The sequence below is a fragment of the Aedes aegypti genome, chromosome 1, assembly GCF_002204515.2.
Source record: "Aedes aegypti strain LVP_AGWG chromosome 1, AaegL5.0 Primary Assembly, whole genome shotgun sequence".
Classification (NCBI taxonomy): Eukaryota; Metazoa; Arthropoda; class Insecta; order Diptera; family Culicidae; genus Aedes; species Aedes aegypti.
The window spans coordinates 68,924,840-68,946,401 of record NC_035107.1 but is presented as its reverse complement, the minus strand read 5'-3'; the positions used below and the strand labels follow the sequence as shown (position 1 = coordinate 68,946,401).

The window sequence follows — 21,562 nt, the reverse complement described above, 5'->3', positions numbered from 1 at the left end:
GTACACTACACCTAGGATTCCACCATGGGAAAGAATAAAAATACCACTTGACAACGGTATACTGAATGCTGCTCGAGAAGGTATACCACAAGTAGCGATGAGAAACCTGTTCACTAGTATCAAGTCAACAAAATACCGTATTTATAATGGCATCTACACAGATGGCTCAAAACGTGAAAACCGCTGCGGATATAGCGTGGTATGTGATGAACACATCATAAGAAGGCGAATTTATGGGAACAGCAGCATATATGCAGCCGAATGTGCAGCTCTAAAAGAAGCGTTCCAATGGATAGTCAACAACGAACGCGTTGGAGCATACTTAATATGTACTGATTCGCTCAGCGCAGTTTCAACTTTAGAAAAACACAAGATTAAAAATAAGTGGCATGATGAAATGATCCAACTTTATCGTAGTATCAGGGAAACAGGAAACGACATTAAAATTATGTGGATTACCAGCCACATTGGAATAATAGGCAACGAGAAAGCAGATTGCGAAGCAAAACGTGCACTGGGTGACCCTTACGAAACTGTAACATCGATTGACTACAAAGAAATCAAAACCGTCATTAAAAACCAGATCATTCTTCAGTGGCAGGCCCTCTGGTCTGCGACGAGGGACAATAAGTTACGCGAAGTGAAACCCTCTGTTAAACCCTACTCATCAGCATTCATCGGGAATCGAAAGGATGATGTAGTTCTGGCTCGCATTCGTATCGGACACACCAAGATTACTCATCAATACTTAATGAATAAGGAGCCTCCACCTAACTGTCAGTTCTGTAATGCAGTGAGACATTTAGTCACAGCTTGCCCAGTATTATACGAAGAAAGGCAAAAAATAAACACATCCACCAGCCTCCAAAATGTTTTGGAAGATAATTTAGACAAAGCGAAAAATGTTATTCAATATCTTAAAATCTTAAAAACATCGACATGTATAAACAAATTTGAAATCCCTAACGATATGTCCAAGATGTTTGTAATTTTATACTACAGTGGATCTGAATGACAATAGTTAAAAGATCCACTTTAATCAATAAATAAATAAATAAAAAAATATATGTATATATATATATATATATATATATATATATATATATATATATATATATATATATATATATATATATATATATATATATATATATATATATATATATATATCTATATAAATAAAAATGGAATGGTATTTGTATGTCACGAAATGGCTTACGAACGGGTCATCGGATTTGGATAATTCTTTCTCCATTTTGTTCGTCAAGGGTTCCGACGTGTTTAAGTGTATAAAAGTTCCAGGATATTCACCGGGAAAGCCGCAAAAACGAGAGTGAACGGAACTGTCATTTTGTATGGGACGATTCGTAGCGGTTTTCAACAGCCTACTTGATGGCAAGACGAAGTTTGCCGGGGGGACCACTAGTATATATATATATATATATATATATATATATATATATATATATATATATATATATATATATATATATATATATATATATATATATATATATATATATATATATATATATATATATATATATATATATATATATATATATATATATATATATATATATATATATATATATATATATATATATATATATATATATGTGTGAAAATTTGATATAAATCGGTCCTTGAATAACTGAGATCTAGCTTACCAAAATTGACCATTTTGTATGGAAAATCGGAAAAGTTGCAAATGTTTTGTCCAATGCTCTATGTTTCTCCTAAAGAATGTTGGCTTTGTTTTTTAGCTAGGCTTCATAACCAAAATATTTGCAAATATTTAATACATCTTTTCAACACTAGAATACAAAACAAACAAATAGAAACTTTGAAAGCTTTATAGCCCTACTCAAATCATGAAATATTATTATTTATCTTTATTAACGAGATTTTTAGCCCTGGGCTAGTTCATCTCGGGAATCATGAAATAGATTCCTCAAAAGTTTCTTTATATTGTATTGCAAACTTGTACTTGTACTGGCTGTGAAATAAGCCATGCAAAAATCACCTACAAAATGTCAGTGAAATGCATCCCGATTTGTTCCCTTTTTTCGGTTGATTTTACCCAAAATTTTAATTCACAAACTCGTCGCATCTCTAGTGAGGACATTGTTTGATATGATATGAAAAGTAAATTGTGCGATGTTTTTATTTGAAAATAAATGGTCAATTCTGTATTTAAAGAGAGCTTCTCGGGAACTACAGAAATCCCGGGAAATACGGGAATCCCGGGAAACAGAAAATCATTTCCCGGGAAACGGGGATCCCGGGAAATCTCATTTCCCGGGAAATGTTCCCGGGATTGGAAACTCTAGTTCAAGGACTTGACTTCTAAATCATGGGTAACTGTGGTTTTCATAGAGTCTTTTTGTGTTGGCAACCCTATGAGATTTTAGGGTATAGAGTGATACACTTTCAATTATTTCGCAGTGAAAATCAATTCTCTCATGAAAATGATGTATGAACAATACGTTCGTAACACTTAGATCAAATAGATAGTTTAATTGGATACAAAATATAATAAGATTTTTATAGGAATTTATAAGGCAAATTGGAAAAATATATTGCTTTTTTCGAAACTTTTTGACTAATTACGTTAAAAGCATAATGAAGAAGCGGTCAAAACACCCTAGTGTCTTCGGCAAAGTGATAGACTATTGTGTTGGCAAAAGGCTAGTGGTATTTTTGAATCATTTTCAATGATTTTTTTGGGTTTCAAGAACGCATTTCGGGGAAAAAGTCCAAAAAAACACAAAATTGATTTGATACACCTCTTAAGCTTTACCAAATTGGCTCATTTTTGGACAGATAACTTGTTTTGATAAATAAGTTCAGAATTTGATGTGGCACAGAGAGTCGGATAACTTTTTCCAAAGAGTGAACAGGTCTAATATTCACATATATCGCCTCCACTTTTGTACGTATAAGGCCTTTTCACGACATCTTATACGTGCTACTTTGCAAATATAAGCATCGCATAAAGTAAAAGGTGATTACATTATACGTACATTCTGGTTGTCTGGGGTGATAACGTGATGTCTAATCGTGTTTCCTGCGATCATTTTATACCCCAAAAAGTCCCCATGGATTGATAACAGAGACATTTTCACAGAAATTTCTCTCAGAATGGCTGTTATCTAGCTATAAAAGTTAGTGATTATGCAGTACAAGGAGCAGTGTAGTCAACCTTTCGTATGACAATGAAACATTTGAACCTGTTAATAACCATCATATGCTGCTTCGGTGCTCAGGTACATTAACCAAGATGACATCCACATAGATAATAAGGTTTAACGTAATCTGGTACGATTTTAGGCGCAATCAGATCCAATCCCACGTATCATCAATGGACACGCTTCTCCAAATGTGGGATATAACGCATACATCCTTTACTTGACAGCGGAATACACAGGATCCTTCGGAGGTGGCACAATCATTTCCAAACACCACATCTTGACTTCTGCCAAGAACATTGTTGGGTATATCAGGTTCAACTCAGGTCTACCGATGAGCAACTAATTAGAACATATTCAACAGATTCGTCCAATGGGAAGTTGGAGTCGGCAGCAGCATCTTCGACGAGCTAACACTCATCAAGTCAACAAATGCTACTTCCCATCCTTTATTTGACTACTTCACTTCCGTCAACGACATCGGTATCATCATCTTGCCTCAGCCTCTAGTGTTCACCTTCAATGTCTACCCGGTGGCACTTCCGGATTTGGACGCTCAACAGACGAATCTTCTTCCTTTTGAAAATGAAGAAGGCACAATCGTGGGCTTTGGATACACTACTGGCATCTGTAAGTATGAGATTAGTATACCCTTAAGAAATATAAAAATCAATTTCCCTCCCAAATCTGCGCAGCAACGGGCCACTCGGACATGCTGATGCGCTCCTTCCATCGAGTGACTTCGGACTCAGTTTGCGAACTGCTTTACCAGAACATGCTTCCACAGCACTTCTGTGCCGAAGATAACGTGAGGAACTCCAACATATGCGTTGGGGATGTTGGGGTAGGTTTTGTCACTTACGTTCGCGGACGCCCGACCGTTACCGGAATTGCTTCCTATATCAGGGAGGTTTGTGGGAACACAAGTCCAACGGGTTATACCCGTGTCCAGTACTACCGCGAGTGGATCACGAGTGTGACACAGTTGTGATCAAGTGTAAATAAAATTGCATTGCATTTAAATATTAGTTTTTTGATCTCTTTGAGAATAAACAGATTTCTTAATCAACAAAACAAATTGAAACGTTATCGTTGGGGTCATATTCCCCAACATAATGTCCCAAACATTCCGTAATTTCCCATATTTCGACAGAATTCGAGGAGTAATGAGGAGCTGAAACAATGTTGGCTGTGCAGTCTTTAGGGAATTGAAAACGCATTTGTTAATTCTTCCGACGTTTTGGTCTGTTTGGGTCATTTTTCAAGGGTTCTATCACTGCGGTTTCCTAGTCAAGATGGCTTCCAGTCTTGACTAAAAAAACGTAGAGACTGAACTCTTGAAAAAGGTCTCAAATAGACCGAAACTTCGGTAAAAATGAAAAACTTACGTTTTCAATTCCCTAAAGACTGCTTAGCCAACATTGTTTCAATAACGTAAGGGGCGATCCATTAATTACGTAAGACAATTTTCGGGGTTTTTCAACCCCCCCTCCCCCCATGGTAAGATTTTTTGTATGAAAATTAAAAATAAATTGTATGGCACGTAAGATATCTCAAACCCCCCCTCCCCCCATAAACCCTTACATAATTAATGGACAGCCCCTAACCTCAGCCGATGCTCATCCAAGTAATAAGGAACGTACTTCGTGTACCTAAAATTAAATTATTGAGGGAATTTTTGACAGAACTTTTGAAAGTGTTTCGCTATGTTTTCGAAAATTGCAGCAAAAAAATTCTCAGAGATTTTCCCACAAAATCTTTTAAAAAAATCTGCATGGATTTTTTTTTTTTTTTGAATCTGTAAAATAGTTTTCCAAAGTTTTTTTTTTTTTAATAATAAGTTATCGGCACTTTGGAGACATAGTGACCCAAAATTCAAATCGCGATAACTTCGAAAAAAATTGAACGGATCCGGACGGAAAGGTCCAAGAATAGACAAATTCCACCCAGAATGAGTCGAAAATAATAAAAATCGTGCTCGATAGTCTTCGATTTGGAATAAATTTTGCACATGTTTTTGGTATGGTCCCTCCCCTTGGTTATGCGACCTTGCCGCGATGGGAGGGCATAATCCATTAGCCCATATGATGGAAACCAAAGGCGTAACCTGTAGTGGTGGTATCACATTTTGGCACTTTTTGCTTAAAGCCGCGTCATAATTCATATGGCATAGACGCAATAATATCTCGGATGTGATCCAACGGACATTCTGTGTCATTGATAGAATTGATCCCCATTTCAAATAATTAATCTATTCGAAGTGGACATTAATACTATTGGTGACGTTCAGTTTGCCTTTTGCTAACCAGAATGATCCGTAGCCACTCTTACTATTAGCTAGCTAGATACAGCGTTATCATATACGACGTAGTCCCTACGTAGGAACTCTTAGGAAAATGACTAGTAGATTCACTGAGTAGAAATAAGTGGCGACAATCTTATTTTAATATGGTTTTTACATTGCCATAATAAGAAATACCTCTTTTGTAACAGCGGTATAAATAATCTAATTCCAGCTTCATTTTCGCAAAATTTACAAGTAGAAAGTAGGCGTTGTGAAGCATTGCATTTGCCACCGAAAAGTGAATCATGAAGGAGACTTAATAGAAGCCTAAGGTAACTTTACTCTTCAATATTCACTATAAAATGACTATGGAAAGTAAGACGCTGAGATCGATCATTAGGGTACACTTGCTAGTTTCGAAAAATTGTTGAACAGACAAGGAAAGCGACTTTTTTCTTTAAGGATATAATAAACACTTTTAACAACAAAAATAAAATTAACTAGAACTACTACTAAACAGCCTAATTTTGTTAAAACTTGACGACAATTGACATTTAAGACTCTAATCTTACGTAAAAGACAGGAGTAATCAGAATAGCACTTGAATGACAAATTATTCAAAACCATTTCGACTAGACAGTATTAGCAATGACACTACTACACAACTATTTCAAACAAATTCTGATGGAGCTGCTGATTTTCACAATACTTCTTTTTCTCAGAAGCAAGGGAATATGGGTACTTTTCAAAAACTACCACGTCACAATACTAATAAAAAAAACAGTGTTCATGTGGGCGCCATTGCCTAGTCCGTCTGAGTATTGGTCCTGCTAGAGGGGAAACTTGGCAAAAGCCAGACCGAGGGTTCAGCCTTGACAAGTTAAGCTGTCAGGCAGCTCCCACTGAATACCATACAAAAAAAAAAAAAAATTTTGCACATGTTTTTGGTATGGTAGAATAAGTGTTTTCCATAAAAAAAATGATTATTTTGACTCAAGTGTAACTTTTGAAAATGGCCTATAAATTTTGGCATGCAACTTATTTGAAAAAAATTAACTCTGAAACTGTTGATTTTAGAGAAAAATGTTCTATGAAGAAGTTGTAGTGAACCGTTTGGACTATAAGAAAAAAATATACACTGAAAAAATATTTGATTTATTTTCATAAAAAAATCAAAAATAAAACTTAAATTTTAAATTCTACAAAAACCCCATTTTAATATTTTTTTAAATTTTCACCATAGAATCTTGATAGTAAACAGATGTTTGGGACCAAGTTTCATGATGGAGAAATTTTTAATAAAAAAGTTTTTCTAAGAACAACTTTTGGTCGCTTTTCAAAATTTTGATTTTTTGTCAAAATAAATACGTTCTGATGATACAGTAAGCATTTTGAAATGATTCTAAGCCATAATGATTATATGAATAATTTCTCTAGAAGTAGCTATTTTCAAATTATATCGAGTTTAATGCAAAAAATATTGTTTAAATATTAAAATAGGCCATTTCCATTAGTTATTCGTGATTCTCCATCAAGGAAAATAAGTATGGTCTTTACCAGGGAGGGAGGCACCGATACTACACACGAAATATAGAACAACGTTTGTTTGAACTGCAAGATAAATCCAGCTTGCCAACAACAATCAAGGCAGGCTAGGGGAAAACCGCTAGTTTTCTTTTGTTGTGTACTTTCGATCTTTCCTGACAAACATGGAAAGAGGGCAACAGTTTTCTATGCAATAAATATTAATTTTCATTGGAAAAAGTAAAACGATGCGTTTTTCAATGCTTTATATTCAATCAGTTGAAAGGTGCTCACGTGACATTACTTGCATTATGTGCATGAATTGATTTTCATTCGATTTTCGTCACTTTTGATGAAATGCAAAAGTGTGTTTTAATCAGTTACGCGCTTTTTCAATGTTAGTCCAATGTTTGAGATCTGGGCTCACAGTGACAGTTCGTGACAGCGGAATCTCGGCTCACTATGACGTACAGAAATTTTGTATTGGTTTCTCCCTCCCAGGTCTTTACTCTCGAAAACGTATTATTATTAATGGAGAAACGCGAATAACTTATGAAAATGGCCTATTTTATAATTTAAACAATATTTTTTGGATTAAACTCGATATAATTCGAAAATGGCTACTTCTAGAGAAATTATTCATACAGTCATTATGGCTTAGAATCATTTCAAAATGCTTACTGTATCATCAGAACGCATTTATTTTGACAAAAAATCGACATTTTGAAAATCGACCAAAAGTTGTTCTTAGAAAATCTTTTTTATTAAAAATTTCTCCATCATGAATCTTTGTCCTAAACATCTGTTTACTATCAAGATTCTATGGTAAAAATTTAAAAAATAATAAAAATGGGGTTTTTGTGTAATTTAAAATTCAAGTTTTATTTTTGATTTTTATGTGAAAATAAATAAAATATTTTTTCAGTGTATATTTTTTCTTATAGTCCAAACGGTTCACTACAACTTCTTCATAAAACATTATTCTCTAAAATCAACAGTTTCGGAGATAGAATTTTTCAAATAAATTGCGTGCAAAAATTTGTAGGCCATTTTCAAAATATACACAGTCAAAATGATCAATTCTCTAGAATTGAATTGAATTTTTCTATGGAAAACACTTATTCTACCATACCAAAAACATGTGCAAAATTTAATCCAAATCGAAGATGGTCGAGTTCTCTGACTGACCGATTTGACATGGAATCCTTCAATAGCAAAAACCAGCAACTTTGGACGATCATATCTCAGAAACATTAACATTATACTTTCTTCGGCGAAAATTTGAAACAGAAGGAGGGTCACTATATTACATATTGGAAAGTTGGGAATTTCCCCGCATGATGGCGATTGCTCTGAAAATGCTACTTGTAACTACAGTCGACTCTCCACATCTCGATATCGAAGGGACCATCGAGATAGAGAGAGATCGAAACAAAGATCGCATTTTTAATGAATACTAGATTGAAAACCGTTACCAAAAAATAATAAACAAACAAACGTCACTTCGTGTTCCCGAACTGTTTTGAATCCAGGAAATCAGGTCTTTGATCATCGGCATATCGACATACGGAGAGAAAATGAGGAATGAAAATCAACCAGGAGCACATCGAGATAGGGAGATATAGAGGATATCCAGATACGGAGAGTGAAAATGTATGCAGGATGAAGGGATCGAAGAAATCATCGACGTAGGGAGAGATATCGAGATATAGAACATCGAGATGTGGTGAGTCGACTGTAGAAGGAGCACATTTTTTAGTTATGACCTTTAATATCTCAAGATACCGTAATTTCGGGTGAAATTGATCACATTTCAAGGTTTTTCTTGTCTGATTTCTATAATGTTGACAATGCCAAACAACTGAATGCAGGAAAACAAGAATGAAGGTGAGCCTCATTGACTCAAGTACCGAGATTTTTTTAACAAATGTAATTTTAGTGCTAAGAAATATGTCTAAAATAAAAAATCGGGAGATCTCATTTCGGGGTGAAATTGATCACTTATCAATGCCATTATTGTTAGTTTTCAAAACAACTTTACATAATAAATTTGAGATCCCTGAATCCGAATATGCTTGCCCAATTCTTAACAATACAATATTTATAGAAATAATGAATGTTTAAATATCAAGAATAACGCAGCAACCGCCTAAATGTATGCAATTTCCAAAGGAATTTCTTGACATATTACAGAAATTTAATTATTTCATCCAAATCAACGAATTGGTACGAGTTTTGATTATGAAATCTAGTTTGGGGATATATGTTTAGTATCCTCACAAACTTTCAGGATTATACCATGTCCAAATCCTTGTCTAGAACTAGAAGTTTATTGATGTTTGTCAACACTGCACCGTACAAGATTTTGAAATTTTACATTATTTTCATATAAATAAACATTTTAGAACGCAAAAAACTTCACAACACACAATTTGGACATACTTACGACAAACAACGTTCATTCACTGCAGGTTACATTGATATTTGTGCTCCATTAGGAAGAAATAAAATCGAGTGACACAGTGATCAATTTCACCCTACTGATCAATTTCACCCGAATTTACGGTACTGAAGATTTGGAAAAATGATAATTTCAGCAAAGTTGCTCATCAAATCAAGGACTTTTCACTGCATGTCTGCTCAACTCAACAAACTTCCTCTAGGAGGCGATAGTGAGCTTCACATATTTCGAACTTATATATCTCAAGTATGAGTTGTGTTAGAAGACTATCGTTTTTGGCAAAATTGTTCATTTGTTCAAAATCTACATATTGATTGTTTAGTTGATTTCAAATTTTGCCAGTAGGAGACGCTAGTTAAAATTAAATTTCAAAACTCATATATCTTCGAATGCAGATCAAATATCAGGCTGGTATTTCAGTAAAGTTGTTGGTTAAGCCAAGAGCAATGCTTAACAAATCTGATTAGTTCGGAATAATGCCACTAGGAGGCGCTGATGAGCATCAAACGTTTCAAATCCATTTTCATTTGTCACTATCCAATTAAACTGAATTCATAACTGGTTTCTCCAGAATCTGGCATTACAAAAATGTCGTAAGGCAAACGAATACCACTAGAAACCTGTGGTACAATTACAATTATTCGAAATGGATAATTAAAATAATCAAAACGGTCAAATACAGTTAACTCTCTCTTACTCGATATTCCGTATCTCGATATCGAGTTAGAGAACCATAGTAAAAGTTGGTTTTCATGGCTAACTCGATGGTCCCTTGGATCGCAGTTTCATTGGTTTTGTGTTCTGTAACTCGATACCTCCCTAACTCGATGGTCCCTTCAATATCGAGTAAGGGAGAGTTGACTGTAGTAAAATGCACTAGAGCCAAATATTTGAAAAATTACTATGAAATCAGTTAAATTTATCCTTATTTTATTATTTTCACAATTTTGTTGATCATTCTTTCGTGGTAAATTTAACAAAACAAAGTCTTTAAAAAGCTTATACAAATTTCAACAATTCAAAGCTCAATCAACTATCTTCATTGTCTACAATAGCATGTTATTCTCAATTTGAGGGTACTTATAATGTTTAAATCTTCAACATTGAAGTTAATTTTCCAACCATGTTTATAAACACACTGGCCTCCATTTCATTCTTGATCTGGTTGTGCAAATGTTGAAACCCTGGCAAAGTTTTGAAGTTTTCTGTTTTAAATAATGTTTAAAAACATTAACATTTGTTTAACTGAGTAGCGCTAGCTGGCAAGTATAGAAATTTATTGTTGGTAGGAGAACATAACGAACGAATAAATCATCAAGTTAAGGCTAAGTAGCCCGTCATTCGTTTTGGCAACGATGATTACTTTTCAGCTTGCATTTCAAAGTGATGACAGGCAGTTTTGAGAGTATATATTGACTTGAAAAAGTATCACTGTACGCGCTAATATGCATCTAGTATGATGATACTTTTTTAGCTCTGTCAGTGCAAAACTGGCCACAGTTTCTGAAAATAATCTATTTTACCTAGCAGATGGTTAAAGACTCGGTGTTGGTCAGTCCCGAGACTGCACTTGAAGCCAGGATAACAATCATGAGTATCAACTCAACAAGAACTGTTAAGCTTTGGTAATTCAAGGACTCACGTGAATTCTGATTACTAAACAAATTTCTTAGCTTGATTCGAGTTTGCTGCTAGCATAAAGCCCCTTTTTTCTAGTATTTTTCAGGGACTAAACGAAACAAGGATGTGACTAGAGTTCTGTTGCATGGTCAAATATCAGTAGTACCGATTTGATTCCTCAGAAATTCAATCGATTATGTTTGCTAAGGGGCGCGCCTTCGCTGAGATGTAAATTTCTATGAAGAGTGTAAATAGCGGGACCTTTTCATCATAGTCGATTTTTATCAATATCTGAGGAATCACAACAAGAACTGTACAGAAATCGATGCTTCATCACCTATCAATGGAAATGGAGTAATGCAACATGCACTATACACTAAGGATACAGGAAATGCCACAATAGATCTAAATACTGGTCGCAGTGGCGCATCCGAACAGAGAAACAAAAGCCGACGTAACAGAAAGATAACCAAGATCACCTGGTACCACTTACAATTTTTGCTGATGAAAAAGATGTCTATAATTAAAGGTAAGTCAGTATCCGTTTGCATATATGCGTTATATGTTTAGGTTAAGTTGGGTTAAGTAAATTGAAAACGTTATTTTTTCTCTTATAAGCAGGTGAAATCAACTCACCTGTAAAAAATCTGAACTGCTACGGCAAATGAAATGTAATATGTTGTTAACAAAATGTTAATAAAATCTTAAATTTGTTTTATCTAATTAGGATGATAGTGTTGTCTAATAACACAGAACACCTAGATATAAGAAATGAATGTAATATTTGAAATGATACTAATAAAGAAATTAAAAAAATCCTTGGATGAGACATCCCCCTGACCTCTCCTCCTTTTCTAGGTAATGGAAAAGCATGGACAAGAAGGGTTCAAAATAGGCCTCTAACGGATATCTCAACATCTAAATGAGCTAGAAGGTTGTGGTAGCTGTCATTATTTTTCCTTCACTTTGTTATTATTAAGTGTACATATTTGATCAATACAAACGTGTTTAATTTTCTCTCTAAACAAGAGTAGTTCTTTTATTCACTTCCGGTTCCTCCGTATCGTACCGAAACCCATTTAATGAAGCACCATTGCTTGCTTTTTAAAAAGAGAAAACAAATTGACCCTACATTGATAAATATTGTATAGTAATACAAACCATGCAAATAAATAGTAATAATAACCGAAGATAAACCAGAGTGCACAACGTTTTAGTTCATGTTAGTATGAACTAATAACAAAACACATACATGTAGTACCTTGAGCTAGTCAACAAGAGTGCAAAAATATTTCCTCAATTTACCACCCGAGCTGCTTTGCGACAAGTGATAATCGGGATTAATAAAGTGCAATGCAAAAATATTTATAGAAGCCACTTTCTAATAAACAGGCAGAAACAACCTATAAAATATCAGGTAAGTCTACAATGAAACATTTTTGAACAGTAAATTTCATCCCCGGGTTGTGATTATTCGTTGAATTCGTTTTTTTTTAATTTCTTTATTAGTATCATTTCAAACATTACATTCATTTCTTATATCTAGGTGTTCTGTGTTATTAGACAACACTATCATCCTAATATGGTAAAACATATTTAAGATTTTATGAACATTTTGTTAACAACATATCACATTTCATTTGCCGTAGCAGTTCAGATTTTTTTTACAGGTGAGTTGATTTCACCTGCTTATAAGAGAAAAAAACGCTTTGAATATACTTAACCTAAACATATAACGCATTAATCGTGACAATAGAAGATTGTAACGATTTTTGCCTGAAATTATTAATTATTTTATTTGACATTTGTTCCAATGTTTCAACATTGGATATTCTATGTAACTCATTGGTATTATACCAGGAAGGAAGCTTCAGAATCATTTTCAAAATTTTATTTTGAATTCTCTGCAGAGCTTTCTTCCTGGTATTACAACAGCTAGTCCATATTGGTACAGCATACAACATGGCTGGCCTGAAAATTTGTTTGAATATCAAAAGCTTGTTCTTAAGACAAAGTTTTGATTTTCTATTAATAAGGGGATAGAGACATTTTACATATTTGTTACATTTGGCTTGAATGCCCTCAATGTGATTTTTGAAAGTTAAATTCTTATCTAGCATGAGCCCTAGATACTTAACTTCATCTGACCAATTTATTGGAACCCCTCTCATTGTGACAACATGTCTACTCGAAGGTTTCAAATAAAGAGCTTTTGGTTTATGTGGGAATACTATTAGTTGTCAGGAAAATATGCTAATTGAAAACATTTGTTGAATATATCAACAAAAAATGATAAGCTACTTTCTGGAAGTTTCTTGATGAGGATGAAGAAAACTCCATCATCGCCAGGAGCTTTCATATATTTGAATTTTTTAATAATAGTTCTCACTTCTTCCAAATCAGTCTCACAGGCATTTTCGAAAACGTTCTCTTGATTGAGAATATTTTCGAACTCCTGAGTAACTTGATTTTCAATTGGACTAGTAAGTCCTAAATTAAAATTGTGCGCACTTTCAAACTGCATAGCAAGTTTTTGAGCTTTTTCGCAATTAGTTAGTAATAATTTGTTTTCCTTTTTCAATGCCGGTATTGGCTTCTGAGGTTTTTTCAAGATTTTAGATAATTTCCAAAAGGGCTTAGAGCCAGGGTTCAATTGAGAAAATTTTTATTTTCAAATTTTTTGTTTCTTAATTGAGCAAAACGTTTCTTGATTTCTTTCTGCAAATCCTGCCATATAATTTTCATAGCAGGATCGCGAGTGCGTTGAAATTGCCTTCTCCTTACGTTTTTAAGACGGATCAAGAGTTTAAGATCATCGTCTATAGTCTCGGATTCAAATTTTACTTCACATTTTGGAATTGCAATGCTCCTGGCTTCAACAATGGAATTTGTTAAAGTTTCAAGAGCATTGCCAATATCAAGTTTTGTTTGTAAAGAAATGTTAACATCAAGATTAGAGTCAATATACGTTTCATAAATATTCCAGTCGGCTCGTAAATAATTGAAAGTGGAGCTGATAGGATTGAGAATCGTTTCATGGGATGTTTGAAATGTAACAGGGACATGATCAGAATCAAAATCAGCATGAGTAACTAATTGGCTACAAAGATGACTAGAGTCGGTTAAGACCAAGTCAATCGTAGATGGATTTCTAGAAGAGGAAAAACATGTGGGGCTATCAAGGTATCTAATTGAGAAATATACTGAAGAGCACTCATCAAATAAAATTCTGCCGTTGGAATTACTTTGAGAATTATTCCATGACCGATGTTTGGCATTAAAGTCACCAATGACAAAAAATTTTGACTTATTGCGAGTCAATTTTCGCAAGTCAGTTTAGAGCAAATTAACTTGCTGTCCAGAGCATTGAAAAGGCAAATAGGCAGCTATGAAAGTATATTTACCAAACTGTGTTTCAACAGAAACACCTAAAGTTTCAAAAACTTTAGTTTCAAATTACGAAAACAGTTGATGTTTTATACGCCTATGAATGATGATTGCAACTCCCCCACATGCCCCATCAAGTCGATCGTTACGATAAACAAAAAAGTTAGGATCTCTTTTAAGTTTAGATCCAGGTTTTAAATACGTTTTGGTAATAACTGCTATATGCACGTTATTAACCGTAATAAAATTAAACAGCTCGTCCTCTTTACCATTCAGGGAACGAGCAATCCAATTTAAAATATTTAAATTATTATTTGGATCCATTAGAAAAACGTAATCCAATAACAATTTGATTTGTAAATTTTACACCTATTTGGACTGCTTCAGTCATAGTGGTGGCTTTGAACATTGCATCAATCATTAGATTCAATTGTTCAGTTAGAAAATTAAAATCTGAAGCAGACATATCACTTGAATTGGGCACATTTGATGATTTCCCATTAGAATTTTCGGTAGATGAAGAAGCGGAGTTACCTGTGGCGGTAGGGTTTTTTCCATTTGATTTGAAACAAGTAGAATGGGTTCTCATAGTACGAACAGGGGAGGAGTTCAAATTTCCTGCTACGATATCGGCAAAGGATTTTCCGTGGGTAGATTGAATTGAAATTGAAAGATTCGAACGGCTACCCGCCGGTTAAAATTAGTTTGTGAATGAGCATGATTATGTTCTTCCTGATGGGTATGATTCATGATCAAGCGATCGTTAACTGAAAAATGAGTATTGTTCGATATTCTACCAGGGAAATTCCAGAAACGACCGTTATCGTATTGGATATTATCTTTCATCTGCCTGGCACGAGCCTCAATGACTCTTTTGCGTGAAGGGCAATTCCAAAAATTTGATTTATGATTAGCCCCGCAATTAGAGCATATGAACTTGGTGGTATCTTCTTTCACTGGACAGACGTCTTTGGCGTGAGAAGAACCTCCGCAAATCATGCATTTAGCATCCATGCGACAATTTTTTGTACCATGACCCCACTTTTGGCACCGACGGCACTGAGTGGGGTTCTGGTAATTTCCTCCAGGTTTCTGGAAATGTTCCCATGTCACACGGACATCAAAGTCTAGCTTATTCTAAAGCTTTAATATTATTTAGTTCTTTTTTGTTAAAGTGAACTAAAAAATATTCTTGAGAAAGCCCTTTCCGAACAATACCAGATTGGGTTCTCTTTTTCATAATGATTACTTGGACTGGGGAAAATCCAAGTGAATCATTTATTCCATTTTTAATCTCTTCAGGTGATTTATAGTCACTTGAGAGGCCTTTCAAGACAACTTTGAACAAACGTTCAGTTTTGTCGTCATAAGTAAAAAAAATGTGTTTCTTCTCTTCAAGATGTTTGAGCAGAAGTTCGCGATCTTTAAGAGTTTCCGGCAAAACGCGACAGTCTCCTTTCTTTGCGATTTGGTAAGAAACTTTGATTCCCCTAATGGAATTCAAGATCTCCTGCCTAAATCCCCTAAATTCGGAACAACTGACCACGATAGGCGGCACTCTTTGCTTCCTCACTTGAATCAAAGAGCCTGGGCTAGAGGCTGCTTCGATTTGGTGTTCGGAAAATTTGTCTAGAGCATCGAACTGATTGCTCATTTCGATACAATTATTCATTATTTCCAAGAGCAGAGAGAATTCGTGTACACACAGCACGAAGGTACGATGCACACTGATTATGAATCTATTAATCCTTAATCGTTGGATGATATATTAAGGTCATATAGTGATTTGAATCAAATTGGTATTTCATAATCTTTAGAAGAAACAATTGAGAGTGCGGGTAAGATCGACACCATTTTGGGGTAAAACCGACACATGCACTTTGGTTATCATTGGGGAAGGGGTGGTAAAATGAACGCCTTAAGGATATTATCTTGTTTCTGATAGAAAAACGAAAAATTTGTATTGTTCTATCGCACAACATCAAAAATTGGGATGTTATCTATAGCAGCGACACGAATCCAGACCGAAATAGTTAAATTCGCACATATTTTTATCGCTAGCAAAAAATGTCAAGCAAAATACGTTAACAAAACAAATAATATTGAAAATTTGCATTGCATTCCCAAAAATATATCCATTAATGATTGTAACCCATTCAAAAAGAAATCTAAAGGTATCAGATTTGACATCATATCAAATCAATATTTACCTCACTGAAAAACTTCAAGACTCCCGAGCTGAAAGTTACGTCAATTATAATTTTCAAGCGTGATTTTCTAAAATCGTAGTTTTCGTTGATATTTTCACTTCAATTAACCTCCGACAACCAGAACATTCCGATTTATGCTCTAAATCGTCCGTGCACGATCAAAAATCAATCAAATTTGTTTTTCTCCGTAAAAGACACGGTGTTCATTTTACCAACACTTCCCCTAATCATCATTATAGCATGGAGTAATAACAATAATGCTTCAGACATGACTTTCGATTTGTATGACCCTCTCTCTCTAAACATATTACGTAAATTATTGAGGAGAAGAAAAACGATCCACTAAATATATGCGAAAATTTCAAATGTTCCATCCTAAGTTTATGAATACACATGCATATGATTCATTTGTGTTCATGGAATGTTTACGAAAATAAAGTTGTGGTGTATGATTCGTTGTGTTTATTTTAACAAAACAGAAGAGTGTTAATATTTCCAGATAATAAAAACTGAAGAATCTCAAAAGTTGTTAATAAACAATACGATTAATTTATGTGAGAAAAGAAATCAAATTCTATAAGCTTTTCAATTTTGAATGAGAAAAAGATATGTAAGCTTGATCGAATAATTTCAAATGTAGTAACATAGAAATGAATATTTTAATACTTATCGATAACTTGTGGCAAGACATATAGTATCATATTTTGCATGCTAACAAGTTCTCCATCCGTGAACTTCAGTGTAAATCGAAAAACAAGACATACGTGAATTACTCAGAATGTCTTTCGACAAGAAAGATTGCCTGAAGTTAGATTATGAAGCAAAGTAAGATGTCGATTTCACCTCAAATGAAAGTGTCGATCTTACCCTGAGTGGACATATTTTTTCCATCAGCATTTTCAGCTGTCGAAAAACCAAAAACTACATTCTCCATCAAGTTGCATATACGAAATAATAGTAAATGATGATGTAGAGGCAGAACAAATAATGAAATTTTAAAAATTTCACATGCGAAATAGTTAAAGAATAACAGCAAAACATTGCAACTGTTGTTTCTTCTATGTTATTCAACATGATTTTGTTATTTTGGCAGAATGAATTTTACCCAAAAGCTTCAACTTCATTGATTATATTCAGTGAAGCTTAGTCAAATCTATCTTGTAAAACTGCTGTGAATTCAGTTAACAGGAATAGGTTTAAAAGCCACCATCAACGTCTGTTTTAACAACATTCGAGCCGATGCTATACCCTGAGAACTAGATCCCCATTACTGCCAAGTTGCGCTGAAACTGACATCCGCCCCATTTTGAAGCTAACAAGCTCCGAAAACCGATCCCACATAAAACAAGCCGTAAACTAAATAAGGTGAAGTAAAAGGTGCATACTTACATTTCTTTTCTTCTTGAGATAACCGCTCATCTTGACTTGCGCAGCTGATGACGTCGTTGTCGTTGAACTTCCGCCGATCTGTTGTCCCACCACTGTAGAAGTCGTGCTTATGATGCCATGCTGCTGAACGGGTGGCGGTTTTGCCAATTGAGGGGAACCACCAGGCGGAACCTCCACTGTCATCATTCCGGTTGTAATGCTGTTATTACTATTGTTGCTGCCACCGCCGCCGCCACTAATGCTACTCTTCAGGCTTCCCTGGTGCTTACTGGTGGGTGAATTCAATGTCATGACCGATGACGATAATGATGACGATTTCAAACCCACAATGCCACCACTAGCACCATCGGCGGAGTTTTTCACGGTTTCTTCTTTTTCTGCTTCTTGCTTCACTTCTTCTTCTTGGATGTCGTTTTCCACTTCCACGGTTTGCTCTTGAACCGAAACCGAAACAACCGCGTGCAATTTGGTGGTGATGAATTTCTTCATCGCATTTTTACGCGGCGGAGAAGGCGAAACTAGATTGGCCTTTGCACCAGCGGGTTTGCACTCATTCACTCACTCACTGCATGCACTAAAGATACTGGGTTCGGATGATCACTGAAAGCTGACTTCGCTCTGTTTCTTCTTGTGGTTTCACGATGCATTGCTTATAGCTTCAGGTTCAGTTTACACTAAATGGGCTTCGGTATTTTTTCTGAGCCGATTCTGGCAGAGAATAGCATTCATTCCGATGGTGGGTTGCCGGTGCTGAAATGGTATAAGATTTCTCATTAGTTATAGTTTGTAATAAAAAGTTTTTTTTTTTCTTTCCCACAAGTGATTGATTCGGTACAAATTTTCGATTTGGCGTTTTGAAATATGGGGCGGCCACTTTGTTGCCTCACGAAATGAGCTTTTTTAGTATAGAATGGTCGGTTGAGCTGGGTTTAAGGTATCGTGAAAAGTTGTATAGAAATATAATTGAACGAAGGCCGCGTGTAAGGTTTCTTCGTTACGTTATGTTTGAATGAAACCTTGCCTGACTGATTTATAGAAGCTGGCTATTGTTCCAAATTTCAGATCAAAACCTTCAATCTAAGACAATAGAGATCTATGGATGTATAATAACGACCATTCAATTTGGGTGATTTTAGGTATACCTCAACTTTGTTCTCTAAATTGCCAAATTGTTAATTTGTGATTAACTCAATATATACCAAAGAGTGTATCAAAATGATAATTTTTTATCCAACAATTTTTATACATATTCTTGTTCATACCTGCCATGAACTTCACAATCCTTCTGGAATATAGTCTCCAGATCTACAAACCTAATCAGTTATCCCTTGGAAGTCTACGAAGAGGATCAGCGATATGGATTACATATGCACCAAATGTACCATGTACAAAACGCTCATAAGGCCGGTAGTCCTCTACGGGCATGAAACGTGGACGATGCTCGAGGAGGACCTGCAAGCACTTGGAGTCTTCGAACGTCGGGTGCTTAGGACGATTTTCGGCGGTGTGCAGGAAAACAGTGTGTGGCGGCGAAGGATGAACCACGAGCTCGCCCAACTCTACGGCGAACCCAGTATTCAGAAGGTGGCCAAAGCTGGAAGGATACGATGGGCAGGGCATGTTGCAAGAATGCCGGACAGCAACCCTGCAAAGATGGTGTTTGCTTCGAAACCGGTTGGTACAAGAAGGCGTGGAGCGCAGCGAGCTAGGTGGGCGGATCAAGTGCGAATCGATTTGGCGAGCGTGGGGCAGAACCGAGGATGGAGAGATGCGGCCACGAACCGAGTATTGTGGCGTGAAATTGTTGATTCAGTGTTATCTGTGTAGATGTTAACTAAATAAATGAAATGGATTAAGTTGGATAAAAAATAAAAAAAAAACTCGCGACCATTGTGGGCCATACAAGAATTAGCTGGAATATAGATCTTCAAATCCACGAGCATGATATGTTTGCTATTGAAGTATACTGAAGGTGCATATACCAACTAAGAAAGATTTAAACAAATGAACTCCGTAATGCATTGAATGCAACACAGCTATTAGGTCATTCAAACACTTCCGGAGACTATGGAGACCTATGAGGAAAACTCTGTTAACAACTCTGCGTCGACCTTTGCGGAAATCTCTGTGGAGACCTCTAGGTGGAGCTTTGTAAAGATTGTGCTACTTTCCCCAGAATGTTGTTTCCCCGAATGTCGGTTTCCCGAATGCCCTTTTTACCGAATGACTCTTTTCCCCGAAAGCCATTTCCCCGAATGCCATTTCCCCGAATGACCAGTTTCCCCGAAAAGTGCTGCAGTTTAAATAGGTGATGTAATTGCCTCCAGTGGCTGGATGGTGCACTAGAAGGAACGATAAGCAATTAAAAGAAGGAGGTATTTTGTCATTCTCGGCTATACACATGTTGGCAAAAATGCTAAGGACGGTGAAACTCGAAAGAACCGCCAATCAAATAAAAAAGGGTGCGTATTAGATGACCAGTTCGTCACCACCCTGAAATGTATAAATCTACGACAATTATGAGTGACAAAAACGTTTCGGGAAAGAAGGATATTCGAAGAACAGGCATTCGGGGAACTGGCGTTCGGAGAAACGACATTCGGGTAACCAACATTCGAAAAAAAGTAGCACATTCCTTTGTAGAGACCTCTGTGGAGACCAAAGTAGATACTTTTATGAAGATTTCTGCGGAAACATTTCTGAAACTCTCTGTGAAGAGCTCTGTGTTGAACTCTGTGTAGATCTTTGACACCTTTGTGAAATTCTTCTGTGGGTCCTCTGTGAAGGTCTTTTCCATAGTCTAAATGATATAGTAAAAACAGCTATAAGTAACAGATTTCTCTTGTAAATTCTAAAATTATCTTCAGCAGAGCTACGATTTGTATGGCTAGTTACAAAACTTATATAACTTTCCATACGATTTTTCACACTGCTGAATATGTCCTAAGGCCCAAAGAGTCCTTGGATGATTTGTATAATTTATTGAAATAGTCCATAGTTCAATGATTAAAAGTCAATACAATTCCTAAAAATTAACCGTAATCTTTAAAAGACCTAGAAAACCCATAGAATACTGCAATATTCCGTTCGTTTGTTCGAAAAGTTATGGGTTTACGCTAGAGTGTCCATCCCGGGACATCCCGGGACAGAAAATCCCGGGATTTAACAAATTTCGGAATTTCCCTTTTCCCGGGATTTTATTTCTGATATCCCGGGATTCTCGAAATGTACGTAGATTTTGATGAAAACCACTAAATTTCAATGACATTTTACCTCACTATAAACCTTCTTTGATAAAGTAGAAAAACATAATGAAAAAGAGAATACACGAGTAATTATTTTCATGAAAAGATCCATCTACTAAGTAAGAAACACATATATTTAATTGTCTAGTTGCAAGGTTTTAATGCTTTTATTTTCAACATTAGCCATTTTTATAAGCCTATGCTGAGATAACAAATTTGAAAATACACCTAAACTGTCGGTACCATCTGCA

General features: G+C 35.5%; 2 protein-coding genes across 6 annotated transcripts in view; one reads left to right on the top strand and one right to left on the bottom strand.

The window, feature by feature from the left end:
* Window positions 1–21,562, bottom strand: part of LOC110674761 (hormone receptor 4-like) — a 177,062-nt gene that overhangs the window by 105,037 nt on the left and 50,463 nt on the right. For all 5 annotated transcript variants that reach the window (XM_021839038.1, XM_021839034.1, XM_021839056.1 and 2 more), the window contains one exon: window positions 18,067–18,816. In XM_021839038.1, coding sequence (XP_021694730.1) covers window positions 18,067–18,555 — 489 coding nt within the window. In that variant the 5' untranslated portion in view covers window positions 18,556–18,816. The remainder of the gene's footprint in view (window positions 1–18,066; window positions 18,817–21,562) is intronic.
* LOC5574144 (coagulation factor X) lies at window positions 3,129–4,219 on the top strand. The gene is made up of 4 exons (XM_001661166.2): window positions 3,129–3,269; window positions 3,334–3,497; window positions 3,556–3,821; window positions 3,887–4,219. Exons 1-4 carry the CDS (start codon window positions 3,213–3,215, stop codon window positions 4,180–4,182), a joined length of 783 nt encoding a protein of 260 aa, XP_001661216.2. The 5' UTR covers window positions 3,129–3,212; the 3' UTR covers window positions 4,183–4,219.